General features: G+C 38.0%; 2 protein-coding genes across 3 annotated transcripts in view; both read right to left on the reverse strand.

The window, feature by feature from the left end:
* The window catches only part of dctn1b (dynactin 1b), a 46,338-nt gene extending 33,280 nt beyond the window's left edge, over positions 1 to 13,058 (reverse strand). The window contains 3 exon segments of the mRNA XM_062440292.1: positions 293 to 371; positions 1,944 to 2,195; positions 13,015 to 13,058. Of these exon segments, the coding sequence (XP_062296276.1) occupies positions 293 to 371; positions 1,944 to 2,171 (307 nt within the window). The 5' untranslated portion in view covers positions 2,172 to 2,195; positions 13,015 to 13,058.
* A 1,261-nt stretch (positions 13,059 to 14,319) lies between these two features.
* On the reverse strand, positions 14,320 to 18,950 carry LOC134000782 (probable N-acetyltransferase camello). 2 transcript variants are annotated; one of them, XM_062440263.1, is made up of 2 exons: positions 18,856 to 18,950; positions 14,320 to 16,106 (listed from the first exon to the last, which is right to left on the reverse strand). In XM_062440263.1, exon 2 carries the CDS (start codon positions 16,095 to 16,097, stop codon positions 15,423 to 15,425), a length of 675 nt encoding a protein of 224 aa, XP_062296247.1. In that variant the 5' UTR covers positions 16,098 to 16,106; positions 18,856 to 18,950; the 3' UTR covers positions 14,320 to 15,422. The 2 variants fall into 2 exon arrangements, with proteins under 2 accessions (XP_062296247.1, XP_062296246.1); XM_062440262.1 differs by lacking the exon at positions 18,856 to 18,950 and adding an exon at positions 18,508 to 18,739.
* Between the last annotated feature and the right edge of the window lie 884 nt (positions 18,951 to 19,834).

Below are 19,834 nucleotides of genomic sequence, written 5' to 3' on the forward strand. Positions count from 1 at the left end.
ATCTTCACAAAAAGGTAATTTAGTACCCGTCTGTGTGCTGGCATATTGCAGCATTTTTCATATTTCTATATCTTTACTTTGCATTTAAATTCGGCCTCGTGTTTAATGTTCTGAGCACGCACGTCCCCAAGGCAGCTTCCATTTTAGAGAGGATCAACATGATTTAAACTTTAGTTAGAGCAAATATCTTTTTTATTTTCCCAAGGCGGGACGCCTACAGAATACTGACAAAGTACCGGCCCAAAAAATGGCCAAGGACAAAACGATCGTGTCTGGATGTGTGTGTCTTCACCTCGTCTGGGAACCTTGCCGGTGCCGGGCTCAGGTGTCTCTGGGGACGTTGTGTCTGCCCCATCATCAACCAGCTGGATCTGAAACAAAGAGAAACACACACACACACACACAGAAAGAAAAACGGCCAAAATCAGAGAGTCAGTCGAGTCTTCCAAAACATAACAGCGTTTTACTGCCAACTATTATATTCAACAGAGCTGGCAGAGGGAAAGCGATAGATGTTAAAAGGGGTTCCACAAAAACAAAATTGGCTTGTTTATTGATGTTCAATATACTGTAGCGCTTCCCCAGCGAATCGTAATTTCCCTCATCTCCATGGCAACCGTTACAACTCCACTGCAGAGACAGTCGGGGTCAGCTAGTCTTTTAAGCCAGGCGGGAGACATAATGAAAAGGATTAGTATTACAACACAGAATCAATACTGAAGCTGACCTGTGAGTGTGTGTGTGTGTGTGTGTGTGTGTGTGTGTGTGTGTGTGTGTGTGTGTGTGTGTGTGTGTGTGTGTGTGTGTGTGTGTGTGTGTGTGTGTGTGTGTGTGTGTGTACAGCCAGGTCACGCAGGCAGGTTTGTTGTTACAGCATGAAAGGACAGAGGATGTGTTTGTGGAACATGTCGTGTCTAACAGGTTTAAATCCTCTGTCTGTGGTCTGTGGGTGCACCTCCACATTAAGCCGGTTAAATTAAAAAATGCCTCTTTTCGCATCAGTTTCAGCCCTCGGTCTAGAATAATCTGGCATTTTTCTCACCCAAAAAGTGAGCTTCTCTATAACGATCTCCAAAATGTGGCTAAATCTTAAAACTTCAGGAAAACTGAGCTTTTACAAAAAGAAAATAGGGATGTTTGGACACTGTTTGGTAGTAAAGTTGGGAAGATAGCCTCTTACTTTCTCTGTGATCTCTCATTTTAAATGCCAAAATAGCTGATCACACAGGAAAGTTGTTGTAATTAACCTGGATTTAAAGTCTGTCTTAAAACAACAGTCAGATGCTCATACTGCATGAACACTAAAAGAAGTGTTCCTCACTTTAATCATTCCTCCTGTTCATGCTGGCTATAAAAATGAATAAATGTGCTTTTTAATGTAAGTGATGGCAGCCAAAAGTTTATGTGAGGAGCTTCACTTTATTTCTAACAATTAAAACCCTGGTATGGCCATGAAATTTAAACCAGCAGTGAAAATACCCTTATGTTTCCCCCCCAAGGTTTGATACTGTTGTAATGTATTCTACTGTGCCCTCCAGGCCACCGTAGATAATGTAAAAAACACCTGACGGTACTTTTCTAGGGAGAGAAAAATGTGAGAGCTGTTTCTTTTGATCAGAAAACAAAACAACCCAATACGCAGCCTGAAGCAGTAGATGCTGGCACCATGCAGACAGCGGAGGAAAATATCAACCCCCACACAAAGAACCCACTGCGTCAAATAAAAGACAAAATGAAAATCTGAAAACTTCACATGAAATAAGGAGCTAAACAACAGAGAGATGGGGAGAGGACTGGTAGGGACAGAAGGGTGAAGACACCGGTTTCTGTGTGAAAAAAGTGTGAATTTCCTACTCTGATATCTTCTTTTTCTGATAATGCCTTCTATCTTTATCAAAAACCATTTATCACATTTAAAAAACAAACTTTGATTCTGTCGTTACCTGCGACTGCCTCACAAATATCCCGTGATTCTCCTCGCAGGTGAAGTAGCGCTTTCCCTGCACCGTGCCGTCGTTCTTGCCCTTGGCCTCGTCCAGAATGACGCCGACCCACTTCCCGGAGGCGAAGAGCGTGTTGCCGATGTAGGCCACCGTGCCACGCTGCCCCTTCCCGATCACCTCCACCAGGGAGCCCACCTTGACGGGCCGACCGCCCCCGTCCGAGCTCATCCTGCTGCTGCCGCTGCTGGTGGTCTGAGTGGGACAAACACACATACAGACACACATACAGGTGATTTCATTGTACAATTAAAAGGTCATGAAAGCAATTAGAGCTGCAACGATTAGTCGATCAATGGAGAATTAATCACCAACTACTTTAATGATGTTGTTTTTAATCAGTGAATTAAAAACAACAACACAACAATGTCTGACAGAGATTGAGATTAAACTAAACAATAAAAGAGAAACTTCCTAACATAAAAAAGAACGACCCCATCCTGCTTGACATTAATGCATGCTGCTATTATTCTCATTAGTCATATTTCTATTATTGTTATCATTATTGTTGTTACTGTGCCTCTCTTTCTTTCTCTCTCAACCCAACTGGTCAAGAGCCCAGTTCTGCTTGAGGTTTCTTCCCGTTAAAGGGTTAAATAGTTTTTCCTTGCCGCTGTTGCCAAGTGCTTGCTCATGGGGGGATGTTGGGTCCCTTTAAATTAAATTAAGGAGTAGACCTAGACCTCTATGTGAAAAGTGCCCTGAGAGAGCTTTTTGTAGTGATTTGGCACTATATAAATAAAAACTGAATTAAATTGAATACAAAGTTAAGTAGATATATTGTCTCACTTTCACCCCGACCAGTGAAGTCCTTTTTAATTGTGTGTTAACTGTTAACATCTTAGCTTCTCTATAAAATGTTTACAGAGCTCTTTTAATGGAGACACACTGTATTTATTATTAATGCGGTCAAATGCATCTCTGAATACTTTAAAAGTAGTTTGGGACAACAGCAGTATAATATGTTTCTTTTTCAGTGCATCTCTGGTGTATTTACACATGTACTGCGCATAAAATATGAACTTTCAACTGGGAGAGGAAAAGCTACTCAAATCTGCTCACAATACCTCAGAAATCTTGCATATTTTGATGTCATTCAACTTTGCAGAGGCAGTTAGGTTTTAAAACCACATGAAGACGTTTAACTTCACAACATTATTAGTGTTAAATTATATTTTTACAGGAGCAAACAACCTCAGAACAAAACCAAAAGCCTTTTTTGAACTAGTTGTAAGTTGTAATCACTTTTATATGAGATAAATTATTGATGTGGAGCAAAAGAAACATAGTATAGCATAGTATAATGAACACAGTGCATAATATCACATAGACATTCATTGGACATCTGCATTTAAAAGTGCTTTTACATGATCATGTTAGCACACATGAGTGGATGTTTGTGTTGGAAAAAGACAGAATAAAAAGTAGTTTTAGTGTTATTTTGACCAGCTGGACTAAGCTGAGCAGAACAGGAGCAAACAAAGAGTGAAAAACCAGACCTGTCCTCCTCACACTGCCCCTCTCTAAATGTCAACGCATGCTTACACAGACCTGCTTTCGGTTTCTAGCTGAGAAGCCACATTTTTCTGATAATTCTGCAGCAACAATCACCTGAGATTTCATAACCCAGTTTCTGACGTGCGTAACAGCACAAACAGCGCAGTCGAATCACTTCGACGGGAGCGAGGAATTACTCAAGCTGCAATATTTGGTAATCAAATAATCCTGCATAACCCAATTTACAGTGTGGTGTCCTAGAACTGATGGTGACTCAGCAGAACAGAGAGGAGAGGAGGAGATATTATTGGTCTGATCTGACTCTCCTTCGGCTTACAGTAAACATGCACTGTGTGTGTGTCTGCTGCTGTTTAACTTAAAGGTTAAATATCATAAAAGCCGACACAGGACGGCAAACTAAAACAGACAAACAGCAGCAGCACAAAGGCTTTGTTTTTGCGGATTCAGACGGTATTTTAATCCACATCCACTGCTGCTATAAAACCACAACTGAGCTGGGAAAGAGATTTTTTTAAACTACTTTTTATTAAGACTATTTATTACTTCTTTATCTTATAAAACAGTGCACTGATTATGAAAAAATAAACAGCTTCCATCAGAAATATACAGTTTGGAGCTCGTGGGAGCTGCAAGAGAAAGTGATTGGTTGAAATATAAATGATATTAATGAGAATATTTTTAGCAGTTTTATGCTTGCAGCAAATCTCCAAGGATGATATGTTGGTCTGTAGGTTAGTCCAACACTTATATCTCACCAGCTATAGGGATTGTATTCCTCCAGACTTTGCTGTTATGATATTCAGCACTTATACAGAACCTTTAATTGTGTGATTACTGGAGGTATAATCAAATAATTGCCCCCAAAACTCTGCCAACAAGCTGCCTGAGGAAATCAGGTCAGACTACTTTTAAATCTCTTCTTAAAACTTTCATTGGAGAGCTTTTCAAGATTTTATTTGATCGAATTAACCGCCTCTCACGCTACCATAACAATCGTGATTTTTAGTAAAATGTCTCGACTGTTGTGTTGAATCATTCAGGTATTCATGGCTTCCCTCACAATGAATTACAATCACTTTGGTGTCAGACCCATCTGTAATGTTTAATGACCAGTCCATGCAACTTTAATATCAGCCATGTTGGGACGAACACACACTTGACAGCATGTACACATAAGCTGCTGCAGAACTACACACTTCAGTCTTAATCCCAGTGCAGCAGCATTAACTAGTCATCTGTTATCTCACTGGACTTTTTTTCACTACATATTACATCATCGGCCTCGGCTGGACCTAATCAGTCAATGTTGCACAAAACTTTTCTAAACTGTGAGGCGTCCTGGTGACCGAGGATTTTAAGACACCGATCGTGTAACTACATCATCACCTGTTTAACATCTGCAGCAGAGGTTTGTTGCATGTCATCACTCCTCCTCTCCCATCTTTCTTATTGCTTACCTATTATTTATTGTTCTTTATTCTTTTTATTGATGCTCTTTCTATTTTTTGCTACCCACTTTGCTGCTGTAACACTGTAAATTTCCGCCATCGTGGGACTAATAATGTATTATCTTCTCTTTACTCTTAGACAGGAAAGAAATACCCGAAAATGTCACTACATAAATGTAACACTATAAATTTAGGATTATTTTTACCTTATCTTATATTCACTCTTTTCCCTTTCCCTTCAAAAAATACTTAAATAACTATTTTTGTTAGCAAACTTTAGTAGAATCATAAAACACCGGTTCAACACCATCAAATTCAACACCTGGCAGTTTGTGTTCCCCTAAATTTACAGTATTCACATTTATGCTGGGAAGCCAGTGAGGGATCGGGGTATCTGTATGGACTTATGTGTGGGATATAGGGGGTCTTGTCCTCGCTGACAGATAAAAACAGGTGTACCTACCTACAGGACTTTAAGGAAAAGCAGCTTTATTTATATTTATATAGCGCATTTTATACACAGGAGCAACTCAATGTGCTTTACATGGGAACAAAATATTTGGATGATTAAACCATAAAAATTGGAAACAATAAAACGTACAATTAAAAAAAGAAAACCCAAATATTATAATAAACAAATAACAAAGTACAGAAAATTGAAAGAGAGAAAGAAAACAAAAAGCTAAACTAAAATTGAGAATAAAAAAAATGATTTGATTTAAAATTACTAAAAGAACATACAGTACAAATGAAATATTACAATTTAAAGTGCTTTAAAAGAGCTCAATCATCATAAGCCCATGAATATAGAAATGTTTTTAACTTGGATTTAAAAATATTCACATATGGAGCTGATTTGGACTTAATGCTGCTTCACCATGTCTAGTCTGAACTCTGTGCTCGACTATCTGCCCTGAGTCCGTAGATCTCAGAGCCCTGCTGGGTTTCTATTCTGGTTGAGGCGTTAAAACTTAACCAAAGTATAAGTTGGAATGTGGACGTTAAAATAAGTGTTTTGTTAGTGAGCTCTGAAATCTCTTCAAGAATTTTAATGATTGTTAAACTGTAGTTTCCTCACATATATTTAAACATAAGCTCAAAGATGATGTCAGTTCTTAGTGAGCTCACGTCTGATTTACATTCAACTGCAGATTTTTAACACCAGCTTTATAATATATACTGTGTAGAGGAACTCTTTTTTTATACTCTAATATTCACTGTTGCTGGAACTATTTTGGGTTTCTGCTCAGTCATAACTTAAAAGCTAAGTCATCAGTTTCTTTCTCTAATAAAACATCTTTAATAGACTTCAAAATGTTTTTCACGACAACATAAAAATACAACAGAGGAAGTGCTCAACTCTTCTCCTGCTAGCCTTTAATGCCAATTTTCTTCACAACACTTGCAGGTGATGTTTTGTTATGATATTCAGCTATGTAGCATATATATTATTAAAAAAACAACCTTAAATTATGTGATTACTGTAAGTCTAATTAAATAATTGCACCTAAAATCTTTTCTTTAATAAAACTTTTATCAAAGAGCCTTTCAAGGTTTTATTTGATCTTATTAACTGCTTGGATCGCTGATTTTGTAGATTTTTATAGATTTTATGAATCTTACTGATTCACCCTTTTGCTCTTGACACCGTAACTCGTTTTATCGACTGCTCTGATCGCTCATGTTTTATAGATTTTATAGAATTTGTTTGTTTTTTTATTGACTGCCTGTTTGCACTGTATTCTTCTTCTTAAGGTAATTGTTTCATGATTTGTTGGTTTTCATTCTGCTGTTTTTGTCTGACCTGCTGGTTTTAATTTTGATGCACTGTGTGAAGCACTTTGTAACCTGAGTTTTAAAAAAAGTGCTCTATAAATAAAAGTTATATTTAGCCGAGCTTACTATTTATTACCACCGAGGAAAGAGACATCACAGTCAGATCTTATTCAAGCTTTAACGCGTATTTAAAGCCATTAAATCACTTTAGATTCAGAAAAGAAGCAGCCTCCTTTAGGTTTATGATGCTGGTAGGAGACTACACAACTCAAAGTGCCTGTCAACAATCTGCAATCAAACACCTACTACGTTTCATACATCACGTCTTCTCTTAAATCATAAAATAATTAAAAACTCTGGGCCGCCTTGCTCCAGAGCGCCTGCTGTAACAGTCCGTAATGAAGCATTCGGTGTTGTTAAGTCATTTTCTGCGGCCTGTTTGCCATGTGCTTGGAGGCAGAGAGAGACCCGAGGAGGGCGTGTTGAATTATTTAGTGCCACTCTACTCTTACAACACACGCAAGCTCGGAAAAAAAGGGGGACTACAATGCTCAAAGAGACAACGAAAAACAGTGGAACAATCTCATTTGCTTGCACCGTAAAAAACTCACTACGCTCTGATGAAGGCTGCTGATCAATCCCGTCAGCATAGTGATGCTTTTGCCTCTTTTTTTTTGCTTTTTGCAAAGAAGTAAGCGACCAAAATGCTGTCGTACTCATGCTTTGACAAGATTATGCCCGTGGTTTTAAGGCTAACTTACAAACTATAACATCTGAAGGCTATTGTTAATTTAGAAGTTTTCTATGATCTTAAGGAAGGAAAAAAAAGAGCAGCTGAAAAGCATGAGCGAGCACTGATGTCATCCCTCCTGCTGACAGGGAAGCTGCCCAAGACGGATGACAAAACAGGAAGTCTTCTGAGGCTCCTGAACTGTGTGTGTCCGAGTGTCAGCTGATAACAAAAAAAAAAAAAAGCTCTTATAAATCAATTACCTCACACCTGACACCTGACATATATATCACCTTCTACTTTACAGGTGCACCTCAGAGAGAGAAGAGGTCTGAACCCCCCGACATCACAACAGCAGCGTCAAACCCAAAGGTGGGGAGGGGGGCGGTGGGGGGGGGGGACATCAGAGCCGAAACAAAGAGGCGACAGTTCAGACACAGGAATGCAGCCCTGAAATGGTTTCGAAACCCCTTTTCTATTCAAAGTGGAAAATCGACAGGGAGCGGATGACAACAGAGGGGAAACAAAATCAAGGCAGACGCTAACAGAAACAAATGGCGCACCAATCAGGACTAACGCCACAGTCACAGTCACAGTCTGGCCCATTCATTCACATATTTAGGATGTATAAACACCTCACACACACACACACACACTCACCCGGCTATACGTGTTCCTCCTAGTCTGTGACATGTTTCCTTTTCGCCGAGCCCCCCCCCCTGACAGCAAAAGAAGCTGCCTGTCTGAACCGGAGGAGAGCGTTATTGGGTTTGAGCGTCGGCCAGACAGAAGGGGGTCGAGGAGAGAGGGGTGGAGGGGTTCGGTGATGCTGCCGGAGAGTCTCCCTCACTCTCTCTCTCTCTCTCTTTTCAGTCTGTCTCTTTACAGAATCACACCATCCCTCTCCTGATCCTCACAGTGCAGCCCGAGCTCACAAAACTCCTCTCCTCCTCTCCTCCTCCTCTCTCTCTTTGCTGGTCACAGGGGGGGGAAAGCCAGCGGGGAACTTGTCTCTCTCAGGAAGTTTTGTGAGAGGCGGACAGTCCAACCCCTTCCACCCAGATGAATGGACCAGAGGAAAGCAGCAAAGAGGGGAAAAAACAGGCAGCCTCGGTGTGCTGTGAGTGCATCAGCTGAGCGGCAGCACTGCGCTGCGCTAGTGTCGGCGCTGGCTTCTGCAGGAGGGAGGGCGGTTAGGCCCAGACAGAGGTGCAGGGTCCTAAAGCCTGCAAATGCCTCTCAAAATAAACTTGCCAGTCATTACTCTCATGCACATCCTCCTAATTTGGCACGCTGCAGAGGTTAGGAGGCTGTTTTTTGACTAATTCAAGACTCCTCTGTAGCTGATGAAACAACATTTTAAAAAGGTTAAGTTCAAAATGTTTCAAGTCTGCCCTACAACAACATTCAGGTGCTCAAATTAACACTGAAATAGTTTTTTTCTTGTTGTAATCATTCCTCCTGTTCACACTGACCATTAGAAGATCCCTTCATAATGCACTTACAATGTAAGTGATGGAAGACAAAATCCACAGTCATAAAAATGTATTTAAAAGTTGATCTGAAGCTAATATGAAGCTTCAAATGAGTCAAATCATGTAGATATGTTTCAACATTACAGTCTTTTTAGTGCCAATGTTCCTCTTTTTGTTAGTATACTTCCACCACAGCTCAACAGGGAAACATTTGAAGATCTTTTAATAGTCAGTATGAACAGTAGGAACGATTACAGCGAGGAAAACCTTTCACACTGCTCATATAGACACCTGACTGTTGCTTTAAGACCCACATGAAAAATGGTGAACCTATATTTTAAGTGCTGATAAGACAAATCATTCAAGTGTGTTGCTGGTGTACAAATCCTTCACTTAGTATTAAAGATAAGAATAATCAATTAGTTGATAAAAACAAAGAAAATATTGTAAAAGAGGCCAAACTCAGCCCTCTCTCTCTCTCTCTCTCTCTCTCTCTCTCTCTCTCTCTCTCTCTCTCTCTCTCTCTCTCTCTCTCTCCACTGCACTGTATCACAGAGCTGTCACTTCTTCAAATAGCGCTCGTTTTTATTTTCCTGCTCTTAAGTGCTACCAGCCTCTGACTTAAAAATGCACAACACAGGCTGAACACTTTTATTTTTTTCCCTCCCCAACCTGGCCGAAGGTGAACCAGTTCACCTCATTCTAGCTGGGACACAAAAGGCCCAGGTGATGCTCACACTGTAACGCACCACACTGTAAGCAAAAGCTAGCGTGCATTTAGGAGGCCGAGCCTTGATGTTCTGGCCCCCGTTGCAGAGTGAGGATTAACTCTCTTTTATCAGCTAACTGCATGGCTGGGGCTTTTTCACTCTCTATTCCTGTGTTGTCATCTTTTTGCAATGGACGCAAACGCTGCAGGGTTTCTGTTTAAAAGCTTCCAGCTTAAAAAGGAACGAGAGTAGAGAGACAGTATGCATTTCCGCAGCTAAACAAAAGGAGAACCGATTTTTAGGAGGGTGTAATGGGAGGGGTTGGAGATATTTCCCCCCCAGCAGAATGGAATAATGCATCTCATAAAGCCAAATCAAGACAATTTATACTGTATGTAGGCTTTGTGATATCCTTAACATTCAGTTTAGTTATATTGAAAGAGTCGTGAGTCATATCAAGTTCAGAAAAGAGTCAAATATTCAATATAAAGAGTTAAAATCAGATGTGACAGAGTTATTGACAGTTTAGGGGATGTTTAGGGGCACAAAATAAACCTCTGCAGTCTCTTTGCACCGTTTTATGCAAATGACGAAGGCAGAAACCAAAAGGGGGGTGTTTGGGAATCTGTGGCAGGGGACGGAGGGGGGAAGGAGAGGAGGAAGAGAGGAGGAGAGGAGGAGAGGAGGAGAGAAGGAGGAGAGGAGGGGAAGGGGGGTTTATCTCTAGCCGGAGAAATTATAATGACACGCACAAACAGACAGCCAAAATCCCAAAAAAAGAAAGGGGGTCCGCCTGCCTCCGAATAGAAGATAAGGACAATGGGATCGAATAAAGCGTCACCGGCTCAGCTCTGCTGCTGTGAGTCTGCTCAGACCAGTGCAACAGAGGTGACACACACTCACACACACAGGGGGGATTTTACTGCACCTCCGTCGCTCAGCCTGGACCAGGAGGAGTAAATCGACCTCGTTACGCACAGGTAAAAAGATGATTATTTAAAAAAAACATGATTATTATTATGTCAGAGTGAAGTTTGGTGTCTGTAAGAGACAATCTGAGATCTGAGACGTCTTTTAGTTGAATGACCGACTAAAATACAAACCATTGTGTCAGGAGTCATCAAGGTATCATCATTATGTCATCAAGGTGGAGATTTTTTTAGCTACATCTAAAAAGGGGAGGAGGGAGGATTTCATTTAATACTGCAGCTTCCTTTATCAATTCATCTGTTAAAGCGGATTTTTGTTGTTTTTTAACCCCCCCTCGAGTAATTACGTCATTGATTAGTGCTTATTTGCTTATTTAAATGTGTACAATAATGACAAATGCCCCCTTATCTGACTCGCAGCAAGAAAACCACATTTACTCAGCTTATCGAGAGGAAAATCAAGCAGCTCTCTGCCACTTATAAGCAAAAAATTCCCTATAATTATCTAAATTGTTGATTATTTAAACTGGCAATCTATTAATTTTCACCTGCTTGACTGATTTAATGCTTTCAGCACTCGTTTCATGATGATGTTACCTCAGTTATTCACATGCATGAGTCACTTCAGCTGATCTGACCGATGTTAAAGCCCCCAGAACTGATTATTCAGGTTTTTGGGGGTTTTTTTAAAGGCAAAGCAACTTTAAATATGTCACACTGTACATGCTTTGATGGACTTGTGATTGTAATGTAGTGTTTTTAACATTTAGTAAATATGCTCAAGTATGTCTACACAACCAAAAGAGAGGTTAATCTTACTTTATTTTATAGATACATAGATAGATTTGATCTTCCATGACAAAACTAGACTTATTATTAAAGCTGAAACTATGTGATTGACTAGTCAACTATAAAATGAATATAATTATTATTATCAATAACTTTTATAATAATAATTATCATCAATTTTGATAATCTGTTGGTTATTTAATTCTTTACACAACCAAAAACAGCAAATATTCATAGGTTATAGGTTCTTAAGTGATTAGATTTGTTGCTTTTCGGTTTTATATTATTGTGAATTAAATATATTTATATATATATATAATTATATATATTAATATTATTTTCATTATCAATTAATCTGTTGATTCATTCCTTGATTAATTGATTGTTTTTTTAATCTATAAAATGTCAGAAAGTGGTGAGAAATGTCTCATTTTGTACCGACCAATATACCACAGCCCAAAGACATTCACTTTACTGTACAGAAGTCTAAAGAAACTAGAAATATTCACATTTGGGAAGCTGGAACCGGATAATATGACTTTTATTTTTCTTTAAAAATGACTCAAAATGGATAATCTATTATCAGTTTCCAGTGGATTAACTAAGTCTAATTGTTGCCGCCCTATTTCCTACAATTAACTGAATAACTGATAAAAGAATATATAGATACATTAATAATGAAAATAATTACTTGCTTATAATATTTCGTTAAAAATATGTATATATATTAAGTGTATATGTTGAGGTTGCTCTTCTCTACATGCATCCTAATAATATTCAATCCTTGTGCATTAGGTCATCCATAGAAAACAGGGGCAGATATTTCATTGCAGTGTGTAATCAAAGTTGCATTAAAGTGCCTGATTTAGCTGCACAATCAAAAACAATGTCCACTGAGTAAAAAACTATAAATACCAAAGGCTAAAAATAATGTAAAATTGAGATATTAAATGTGAAATATGGTGCCATCTAGTGAGTTCAAAATAAATGAATTATTGCTTTAAATACCATCCCAGTGCCTCAAAGACATGGATGTTTATTATAGCAGTCATTTTTAAGAGCAAAAATATATAAATCCAAGCTAAAATAATGAGAGTATTATTTTTGGTTATGTCTGGTGGGGATCTGAATAAATCACAGCATGGGTGTGGCAGCAGCAGCCTCACATGACATTTTATCTCCAGACAGATTAACAAAATCTAAGAAAAACAATCTGGATTAGAGATTAATTCATTTAAATGAGAATTAAACCAAGCTAATCATCCTCCATTAGGATTTATTTATATTTTGGGGGCTCTTAGGATCCACACACTGCCTCCATTATCACCAACCAAAGCTCATTAAATATCAATAATGCTCATAACTACAATATTTGTGGTTTTAATGTTGATATTATCTCATTTTAATAGTTATATCTGCTGTTTTAAATGTTATATTTTAAAGCTGATATTTGACAGCTGTCAGGTGGTAGCTTAGCAACAGTAGCCCCTAGCTACGGTCGCCTTTTCTCTCAATAAAAAAACTCACTTTTCGGTCTAATTTTAATAAAAATCACACATATATATATTAAATTAAGTGTGTGGTAATGCTGTGAATTTAACCCGAGCTGTTTATATGAGAAATTTGAGTTAAATCTTACCCGTTTATGTCCAAAAATATCCGGCTAACCCGCTGAGCTTCGTCCCTGTCAGGCTACATCCATCCATGGAGGTCTGACCGGTCACATCCGCTCTGAGGTGTCCGAGCTGCTGCCTGTCTCAGCCGGCCAGACACTCACTGCAGGTCCCGGTCAAGCTCCAGCTACTGACCATAAAAAGTGAAGTATTTACACACTTCATTCACTTGTATGTAGTCATATAGCTGGTAATGTTTAAAATGTTGTGAGGTGCATGTGAAATGTGCTTTTTTAAAATTATGATTACATTTTGATTATGAGATTATATTTTCCATATTTTTGTAAATAAAGGGAACTTGCTCAAAAATATCTCGTCTTCTTTTTTCCAAGTTCTGTTTTGCCATGTGAAGCCCTTTTTAAACTTCATACAGCACTAAAAAGATGAGGTCATTGTGTAAAAACCAGAGCAGCAATGAATCAATTAGTTGCAAACTATTAAATTAACTATTTTTGATAAACGATTAATTGTTTTACGTCATTTTTTATCAGTTTCTCATGTGTGAATTTGTCTACTTTTCTATGACAGTTAACTAATTATAACTAATTTTCACCATTTTCTGTCATTTAATGGACCAAACATTAGTTAGTTGCAACCGTTATCATAGAAAACAGCGGCGGAAAAGAAAGCACATAAAAATTCACTGTGGAAATGAAAAGGCGATTCAAACTGAGTAGTCGTGTATCCACAGCTGAAACTTTGTGTATCTGAGTCCGGATTTAAATTAAAAATCTAATATAAAACTGAAAGATTTGCATAGATAAAACAACCACCAAGCAGAGAGAGAGAGAAAAGCACAGTTTGTAGGCATCAATCATTAAAAGTGAAGCATCCTATATGTCTCACAGCTGTATTATGCAGCACCTCAGTGACACCCAAACACATCAATATCTCCATCTCCTCCGGACAGTGTTCCACTTTGTGGTCACAGACTTCTTTCTGACTCTCAAACTACCCACAGGTCTGTTTCAATACACATCAAACACTGATCTGGAGATACCAAACTCACTGGCAGAATAAAAAAGGATCTGAGGATGTGTTTATACTTTTAGATTAAAAGGGTGTCAAATATGTCAGTATGCAATATTGTGGAAATAACTGAGCTTGTGAACCATGTAAAGACAAATCATAACGTAGAAAGGTTTGTATACTCAGGTCACGTTTTTACTCTGGCTGAAGTAAAAAATACTTATAAAAAAACCAGACTTACATTTTTATCTTAAGCATCTTTACAGAATCAGCATGACATAATGCCACAAAGATCACAGGAGAAAGTTCATATCTGTCAGTTTATTCTAAGTATCCTGTAGACATGAATTAAATAGATTACAAAAATTAAATAATGTAATGAATTTAAACAGGTTTTAAATCAAAAGAAACAGTATGATCATGGACATAGTGGCGTAGTCTACCCTAATATCACATGTAATCAGCTATAAAACAAACAAAAAAACACAAAAGTTTTATGAGAAAACGGTTAGGAATGATCAGTCTGTCCTCTGTGTGTGTGTGTGTGTAAAGAGAAAACATGCATATTACTGAAAGTGTGTTTAGTAAACAGTTCTTTATGTGGGTCCTGTCACCTGAGGCCTGAAACACGAAGCGAGATCAGAGTGTTAACCAGTTATCTTTGGGCTTAAATCGAGTTTTACGGCATCACGCAGCTGGCTCACTTTTAACGGTATATAAAAAAACACCATAAATCACCATGGTAACCTATGCTGACCTGACCACAACAACCAGACCAGTGACCAATCAGATCATTGGGGGAAATGAAGTGTTGTTGTTCCTAGAGAAGACTTGAATTTGCAATAAAGTATCTTCTTTTTTTTTTATATAGGTCAGAAGAATCCCTTTTTTTTAAAACAGAGCTTCTTACAAATGGAGAGATAATTAAATTAACCGAACACATAATGATGATTATCTGCATTTTAACTGTGCAAAGTTTACTCTGCTTACATCACTGTAGATGAGCGTATAATAACGAGGCGACTTTGTGATGATAACTGGAATTAAAACAAAACCCTCTGTTGTCTTTTCGGTTACTGGAACAATAATCCACAAACACACAAACTGTAATTAGCAGCTTTAACATGAAGAACGTGTTTGTACTCAGACAGTAAAAACCCAGATATGAGTGAGCTAGTTGAGTCAGCTTCGTGATACCGGTTATCCAGGACGGTTGATATTAAGCTCAATGAAAGAGAAGAGAACCAGAATAAGCTGAACCTGCTTCGTGGTACAGATACCTCACCTTTTCCCGAGTCTTTGGTTGCCTTAAATGCACAGTGAAAAAATCATAGTAATATATTATAAAACTGGATGGATGGTTATGCTAATGCATCAAATGCTACACAGTCTTCATGTGAGACATTCAATCGCTCTTCCCGTCTTTCTTTATACAAAATCTGTACTCAAAGAGAGTGAAGTTCATGACTTTGGCCACAAGCTCAGGCACGACAAACTCCCGAATCTTCTCGTAACCCATGTGCTCGTACAGCTTCTGAGCGTCAGTCTGGACCACAGAGGTGTACAAGACGACTGCCGGGTAACCTCTTTCACGGGTGAAGTCCACCACTGTCCGACACAGAGCCTTAGCGATGCCCATCCCGCGGTGGCTGCGGCGCACCGACATGCGTTTCAGCTCCAAGCACTCGGGCGCCCTCTCCGCAGGAAGGCAAGCCACCGTGCCGACCACCTGACCCTCGCTTTCCGCCACCCAAAAAAACGAGTCCTTCTGCTTCAGGTAGGTGTCGCCGATGCTGTTGAGGTCCTTCTTGAGGGACGTGTCGATGTATCTGTTGAACATGTAGGCGACAAACTGCCGGGACGCGGCCAGGAGGAGGGTGACGGCGAGGATGGGCAGCAGGAAGGATTTGGAGCTGGTCAAGAGGGCGCAGAACGTGATCATGAGCACCATCTGGGTCAGAGGCTGTTTCAGGAGGTGCATGAAGGACGAAGGCACGTGCTCGCTCATCCCCAGGGTGAAGATCTCCTTCACGGCCTCGGCGTCTTCATCCCGATACTTCCGGATTTGGATGTTCTCCATGGCTCAGCTCTGAATACAACAAGAGGTGACAACAAGATTTTGTGAGAGATCAATCATGTTCTTTATCCTCTTACAATGTGTTGAATAGAGCTGCGATGATGAGTCGACAGAAAATGTATCTTTAACTATTATAATAACTGAATAACATTAATATTTGTTGGTTTCAGCTGCTCAAAAGTAATAATTTCTTTGCCGTAAATGATATTTAACTTAATATATTTGAGTTTTGGACAGTCGGTTGGACAATATTTGAGAATATACCTCCTGATACAGACTCCTTCGTGGATTAGATGCAAAACAGTGCTGCAACCCTTTAAAATATGTTTCAGGGATGATCTAAATTGGATCAATTCTGGTCCTCTTTCTTTGATTTATTCTCTAAAATATATTTTTTTAAACAAATCTCTCCTTGTCCCCTTACCGCTATTTTTGGTGTGACCTCATAAACCACTCATCATCAACATAAGGATATTATTACTAAACTGGAAGAACGCTGCTCCTCCTGCCCACACTCATCTTATCAGTAATATCACGTCTAATCTCAGGCTAGAAAAGATCAGATAAAACATCAACAGTGCATAGAATAGTTTTATTAAATTCGTAAACCAATTAGATGGGCTACAATTGGACTGATAAATATAATAACTATCCAACAGATTCATTTCACCCCCACCCTGGTGTAAAGTGCAGCTGGACACTCCCAGCCCTTCCCTTTTCTTTTGTGTGTGTGTGTGTGTGTGTGTGTGTGTGTGTGTGTGTGTGTGTGTGTGTGTGTGTGTGTGTGTGTGTGTGTGTGTGTGTGTGTGACATGTTTTCTGCTTTTCTGTTAGTTTACTTCTTGATTGTCTCTTTATTTGAGTGTGCTAAATTCACACGTTTTCTTATATTTCAACTCATACATACTCATTTATAGAACATCTTATTTCTCTATCTGCCTCTTACTGTGGATGTTGATGTGCAATCCAAGTCTACTCTAATTGCAGCTTTAGGAAACTCAAGTTGCCCTACTTTATACAAACAATATAATTTATGGTAAGTTGAGGTTTTTGAGATTGATGATACAACTATTTGAAACATTTGAAAGCTTTAAATTGTAGTATAATTACTCAGATCCTGTATTAAGAGTACAGTTTATAAGGAACTGAAATTAGACAAGTTTTGTAATAATTTACCTTCACTTCCCTTTATTAAAAGAGGAAAACGCTGCACAGTTAAATCTATTGATCTGACAGCTAAACAGTACACATTTGAATATTTTACATGCAAAATAAATAGTTCAGCCAATATTAGTTTATCACAACATTTTCACAGGAGACATTTTAACGTGTCACAATGTGAAAAGCAAAGGCAATTGATTTTCTGAATCAGAAAATCAATTAACTGAAATCCACTGTAACAAGTCAAATAATCTGCCATGAAAAAGAGACCAGTGGTGGAATTTAACCAATTATATTTACTAAAGTAAAGTAAAGTACTTTTAGTTTACTTGATTTTTTCTATTTTATGCCACTTTATACTTCTATTGCACTACATTTTGATGACAAATATTGTACTTTCTACTCCATTGTAGTTATCGTGGAGCTTTAGTTATTAATTATTTTGCAGATTCAGATTATCAAGACAAAAATATAATAATAATAATAATAATAATAATAATAATAATAATAATAATAATGAAATATATAAATATTTGAACCTGTCCATTTTAGAAAATAATAAGACATCTACTTTATTTTACTTATTTGAAGCTTCATATTAGCTTCAGATAAACTTTTAAATACATTTTTTGCACAGAAGGAAAGTGTGGATTTTGTCACCCATCACTTACACTGTAAGATGTAATGGTTAGTATGAACAGTAAGAAGTTTTATCTTTACTTTTTATCTAATTGTTGTTTAAAGACACACTTTTAAAAAAAAACTGTGAATGTGTCCTTTAAGCAGAACTATTTCCGTGTAGTCTGGTGCTTTGTGTCCATATTATTAACTCTATCGTAAACAACACAGAACAATCATGTATAAACACCCTGGAAATATCACAAAGGAGCCAATAAGTGACAGTAAACACATCATCATTAAAGTATTAACTCTATATCCTGGATTTCTTTAATAGTTTCACCTCCGATCAGAACAATGACCCTCAAACTAGCAACAAACTACAAAATCACTGAGAGTCATGTGAGAATCTGTCTTAATGGTTTTAACCACCGTGTCACTCATTATGTGGAGTGAAATCGTTTTATATTCACTCAAAAGGTATCTTAAAGAAAATCTACATGATGATTAAAAGGAGCTAACAGCAGCTAGCATCAGTGCTTAGCCTCGCAAAGCTGCCAAACATTTGAGTCTCATTTGCTCTTTGAGATTTTATGAAGGTTTAAAGATGATATATATAAACAAACTCGACTTACCTGTGTTGTATTAAGGAGTTTGAAGAGTGTGAGTGTGCTGAGAGCAGCAGAGATGTTTATAAGCTGCCTTTCATTTTGTTTATCCCCTCATGGTTATGGTGCGTTCAAGCCACGTCACCAGGGTGGGGAAAACCAACACTTCCCGTTATGCTAGTGTTAGTTTTAACGAGATGTTTTCTCTCTCTTTTTTTATTATATTGCTGCCATTTTGCCACAAGTTCGTTAAAAGTGGAAGATATCGTGACTAGATTTGTTAAGATACATAGAAAGCTCATGTGAAGTTTCTTTCCTACTCGGCTGTTCATAATTTCACCACAAATACAGATTAATACGAAATAAGTATGTTACCTGAACGCGGCAGGACAACCCCTTGTTAGTTGTGGATTTCCTCCCACATGATGAAATGTCAGCAGTTAATTTTTTTAAGAAATGTCAAATATTACTTATCCCAACTCTACAACTTCATTATACTATGATGCATGATTAATAAGTGACAGACCCTGTGTATGTTTTACTATCTTGACAGTTAGGATTTTGTTAGGACCATGTACAAATAATTAATCAGTGACTCACTATGAGTGTTTCCCAATATTTTTAGCTTATGACCCCTTAAAACAAACCAAATGTCCACTTACTATCCTTCGTCACAGTTGTATGTCTGCCGGTTGTGATCAGTTCAACCAAAAAGCCCTGTTTTTCTGTTGTATTTAAATATTTTTCAGAAACTCAATAAGGTGAAATTTTCCAGTAATTCACAAAAGAAAAACTGACAATAAAGGAACATTTAAACAAACATACTTTTTTGTTGCAGAAAGTTGTTGTTACTTCTTTTTTTTTTTCTTCAATCTTGACAATCATCTTGTGACCCATCAGATTCCTCTTGTGACCCATCAGATTCCTCTTGTGACCCCTTGTGGGTGTTTCAGTATGGAACAATGTAACACAACACTATGCATGTCATGAAAATAGCCCATTGTTAGCAATGGCATTATCTGAATGAGTTATAACAACTAAATTAAAAACAGAATTTAAAAAAAAAAAGAGAGAGAGGTTCTGCAAATAACCAGCTGTATTTGTATAGAAAAAGTGGTTTGCATACAAATACACAAAACACAGTAAAAGCTGTAGAGTAAATAGGTCAAAGGTCCAAGTTCAATCCTGAAAAATGCACAAATATTATTGCTCCATTTGAATATCTGATAAGGTTTTATCTATAGTCTTTAGTATCTAATATAGCCCATTTTGGTTCATTTACTAACATTAATGTCTAACAGAGGCCATAGATGTACTGTAAATAAACCCTCAGGCAAAAATAATGTTACCAAAA

This window comes from Scomber scombrus, chromosome 19 (genome assembly GCF_963691925.1).
Source record: "Scomber scombrus chromosome 19, fScoSco1.1, whole genome shotgun sequence".
NCBI lineage: Eukaryota > Metazoa > Chordata > Actinopteri > Scombriformes > Scombridae > Scomber > Scomber scombrus.

What these genes read in the sequence shown, in the direction of transcription:
- LOC134000782 (XM_062440263.1), bottom strand. Translation starts at nt 16,097, where the DNA reads ATGGAGAACATCCAAATCCGGAAGTATCGGGATGAAGACGCCGAGGCC.